General features: G+C 39.2%; 2 protein-coding genes across 8 annotated transcripts in view; one reads left to right on the plus strand and one right to left on the minus strand.

Annotated features, from left to right (window-relative positions):
* The window catches only part of LOC132005609 (zinc finger protein 30 homolog), a 100551-nt gene that overhangs the window by 87283 nt on the left and 9210 nt on the right, over positions 1 to 4058 (minus strand). For 2 of the 8 annotated variants that reach the window (XM_059382958.1, XM_059382950.1), the window contains exons 3-4: positions 2313 to 2439; positions 1913 to 2008 (exon numbers count right to left, since the gene is read on the minus strand). In XM_059382958.1, the coding sequence (XP_059238941.1) occupies positions 1913 to 2008; positions 2313 to 2439 (223 nt within the window). Of the gene's footprint in view, positions 1 to 1912; positions 2199 to 2312; positions 2440 to 4058 lie in introns of those variants that run through there. The other 6 variants (XM_059382952.1, XM_059382951.1, XM_059382953.1 and 3 more) reach the window with 5 other exon arrangements.
* Positions 1 to 4058, plus strand: part of ZNF568 (zinc finger protein 568) — a 136312-nt gene that overhangs the window by 50566 nt on the left and 81688 nt on the right.

Below are 4058 nucleotides of genomic sequence, written 5' to 3' on the forward strand. Positions count from 1 at the left end.
GAGCAGAGGGAAAGGGCAGAGGAAGAGGAAGCAGCAGACTCCCTGCCGAGCAAAGGAGGTGGACATGGGGCTTGATCCCAGGATCCTGAGATCACGACCTAAGTCAAAGGCAGATGCTCAACCAATTGAGCCATCCAGGTGCCCTTCACAATTAAATTTAAAAAGAAAGAATAAAAAGCAGTTGTATGAAGTTATACCCTATCAGCAGCTTGAAGGTGCTGTTCCACATTCTCATCTATTCTTACTAATGTCAGACTTAAATTTTTGCCTACGTTACAGATGACATAATGATATCCCACTGCATTTCCCCGATAATAAAATTAAACTCCTTTCCACATGTTAAAAAAAAAAAAAAGCTTATACTATTTCTCTATACAAACAATATCAATTAGAAAATTGTAGTATGCTTACAATCTACTTGAAAAATCTAGAAAGCAACTGAACAAAGAACGAAAAATTGCTATGAAGAACAACAGTTATAAATGATTTATTTGTCTGGTGAAAAGACAGCCTGAAGGTTACAAATTTACTATCCTCTAAGACAGTAACTAGTTTTTGTATCCACAATAGTGATGTGATTCCTGCATTGTAATATAATTACATATATATGGATATAATCATAATATAAACTCAGAGTCTCCCAGACAACTTGAACAAGCTTTACCATTCCTCTGGTTCTCTCATTAGTGAGCTAAATAAATATTTCAAATGTGCTTATCATATACTTAGAAGAATCATCTTTAATTTTTGAAAAATTATACTTTTGAAAAGTTTTGAAAATGTTATACTCTGACAATTCTGAAGGTCCCACTGAAATGTCCAAATGGACTTATTTGCAGGAGGCAATAAAGTATGACTTGTGAAGTGTATCTCATGGGCTATTTAAGGCCCAGCAGACTTTTCTTCTTCACTGCCTCAGTAAATTCCAAGTAGCAATAAAATGCTACTTTAATTCACTTTCTCTCCACTACACCCTCCTCAATGCATCCTGGGTTTTGTTTTTGGACTAAGTCTAGTTTTGCTACTGGTTTGTGCAAGGCTGGTAAGTTATAGTGATTAGGAATCTGATTTTATGGTAATTTCTTTTTTTTTTTCTTTTTAAGATTTTATTTATTTATTTGACAGACAGAGATCACAAGTAGGCAGAGGCAGGCAGAGAGAGAGGAGGAAGCAGGCTCCCCACCGAGCAGAGAACTCGGTGGGGGGCTCGATTCCAGGACCCTGAGATCATGACCTGAGCTGAAGGCAGAGGATTTAACCCACTGAGCCACCCAGGCGCCCCTGATTTTATGGTAATTTCTATAGGGATAATGGAAATCTGTTCCAGTTATCTGGGGATCCCTTCATTCTCTGTTAACTGAGATGACAGAGAATTTGGATTATTATCTTCCAGTGGTCTGTTTATAATATTTGGTGCCTCCTGGAAAGGAAAATAAATCTTGGGAAATCTGCATTGGTGAGTTCTTTAGTTCTTTGTTCATTCTATCTTATGGCTAAATTATAAAACTAAAGTTGTATCTACAGTTGAGAAAGCTTTTTTTGTTTTATCTTCAATTTTTTTTTTGAGATAAAATTGAAAAAAATCCTTTATCTAAATAATAGGATAAGTATGAAATATTTTCCTACTTCCAGAAGGTATTAATAAACTTAATTATGAAGGGTCATAACTTAAAGGAGCTCACACCAAAAGTACACGCAACCAAAGAAAAAATAGATAAACTAGATCTTGTTAAATTTAAAAATTTGTGCTTCAAAGGACAAAATCAAGAGGGTGAAAACATACCTACTAAGAAAATACTCACAAACATATGGTTGATAAAACTTGTGTCTAGAATATATAATTAACTCAAAACTCACTAATAATAAGACAACCCAATTAAAAAATGGACAAAATCACTACCTATCATCTCACCTGAACAAAGGCCTCTTGTCAGCTCTCTTTCAACCATCCAGGGTTCTTTTCCTTGTTCCAATAAGGAAATCACAGCTGGCTTAGAATTGGAAAGTCCTGATCACAAGAAAAGACACGGGACATTGTTATCCTGTGGGTGTCCCAGAAATCAGATGCAGTCCCTTGGTGATCAAGAAAAAGATGCCACTATAGGAAGGACCAGAGAAAGATGAAGATGAAGCTTCAACCCACTGAAGGTGCTCATTTCCAACTCTTCCATTCCATTCCATTCCAACTCAAACCATTCCTTGAGGAACAGGGAGCAGAAATTTAGCTGGTTACTTGAAACAAATAATTCATAATGGAGAAAGGAGACATTCCGAAGGGCAGACTCTGAATTTTGGGGGATAGTTATCCTTACCCACTGAAACCAGGTTGCTGAAATTCTCCAACATCACTTCTTTGTATAAATTCATCTGACCAGAATCCAGGCATTCCCATTCCTCCTGAGAGAAGTTTATAGATACATCCCTGAACATCATTGACCCCTGAAACAACAAACATGCTTTCACAGTAGAAAGAGATTAAAAAAAGATGGTGAGGCACCTGGGTAGCTCAGTCAGTTAACCGTCTGCCTTCTGCTCAGATCTTGATTCCAGGGTCCTAGGATCAAACCTTACATCAGGCTCTCTTCTCTGTGGGGGAGCCTGCTTTTCCCTTTGCCTCTGCCTGCCGCTCCCCATGATTGTGTGTGAGATCTCTCTCTCAAAAAAATAAATAAAATCTTAAAAAGAAAAAAGATGGTAGTAGAGATGGTGCTAGAGCTTATTAAGCAAACTGAAGGGACTGGAACTCTATTATATCAGTAGAAAACATATCTTTTGTGTACAGAGGGATATATCAAGCAACATGCAAGTAAACTTTAGCATTGCTAATCATACAGCTCAATGCTCGATGCCTGGTTATAGTAAGGTGTGCATATATGTGAATCCTTTCCCCCTTCCCATATTTTTCCTTTAAGACCCAAAAGAGGAAACAATGTGATATACTTAAGAAAAAAATCTTATGATACATTTTGGAGTAAAATTTCAGAATATCAAGGAAAAACAGAACTTTCTAAAAGCTTGCAAGAAGAAAACATACATCACATAAAAATTTATAGGAATTAGGGGTGCCTGGGTGGCTCAGTGGGTTAAAGCCTCTGCCTTCGGCTCGGTTCATGATCTCAGGGTCCTGGGATCGAGCCCCGCATCGGGCTCTCTGCTTGGCAGGGAGCCAGCCTGCTTCCTCCTCCCCCTCTCTCTGCATACTTATGATCTCTGTCAAATACATAAATAAAATCTTAAAAAAAAAATTTATAGGAATTAAAATCACAGTGGACTTTTCAACAGCTCCACCTGAAGAAAAAAAAAGTGATTCCTTTAACGTTACAAATGAAAATTAATTCTGGCCTAGAATTCTATACCCAGTCAAAGCCAGTGTGAAGATTATATACCAAGCAAGATTAAAAACAAAATGGTGGGGACGCCTGGGTGGCTCAGTTGGTTAAGCAGCTGCCTTCAGCTCAGGTCATGATCCCGGCCTCCTGGGATCGAGTCCCATATCGGGCTCCTTGCTCGGCAGGGAGTCTGCTTCTCCCTCTGCCTCTGCCTGCCATTCTGTCTGCCTGTGCTTGCTCTCTCCCCCCTCTCTCTCTGATAAATAAATAAAATCTTTAAAAAAAAAAAAATGGTGTGAAGAATAAGATTACTTCGAGATCTACAGGGAAAGATAAAATTATTTCTCAGTAGCTTTTTTTTTTTTTAAGATTTTAAAAATTTATTTGACAGAGAGATCACAAGTAGGCACAGAATCAGGCAGTGGGGTGGGGGAACGCAGGCCACCCACCGAGCAGAGAGCCCGACGAGGGGCCGACCCCAGGACTCCAAGACCATGACCCGAGCCAAAGGCAGAGGCCCAACCAACCAAGCCAGCCAGGCAACCCTCTGAGCTTTTAAAAGAAACTCCTGGGGACACCTGGGTGGCTCAGGGGGTTAAGCCTCTACCTTGGGCTCAGGTCATGGTCCCAGGGTCCTGGGATCGATCCCCACGTGGGTCTTTTTTTTTTTTTTAAGTTTTTTTTGTTGTTGTTGTTTTTGTTTGTTTGTTTATGTAATCTCTACATCCA

Source organism: Mustela nigripes, chromosome 17 (genome assembly GCF_022355385.1).
Source record: "Mustela nigripes isolate SB6536 chromosome 17, MUSNIG.SB6536, whole genome shotgun sequence".
Lineage (NCBI taxonomy): Eukaryota > Metazoa > Chordata > Mammalia > Carnivora > Mustelidae > Mustela > Mustela nigripes.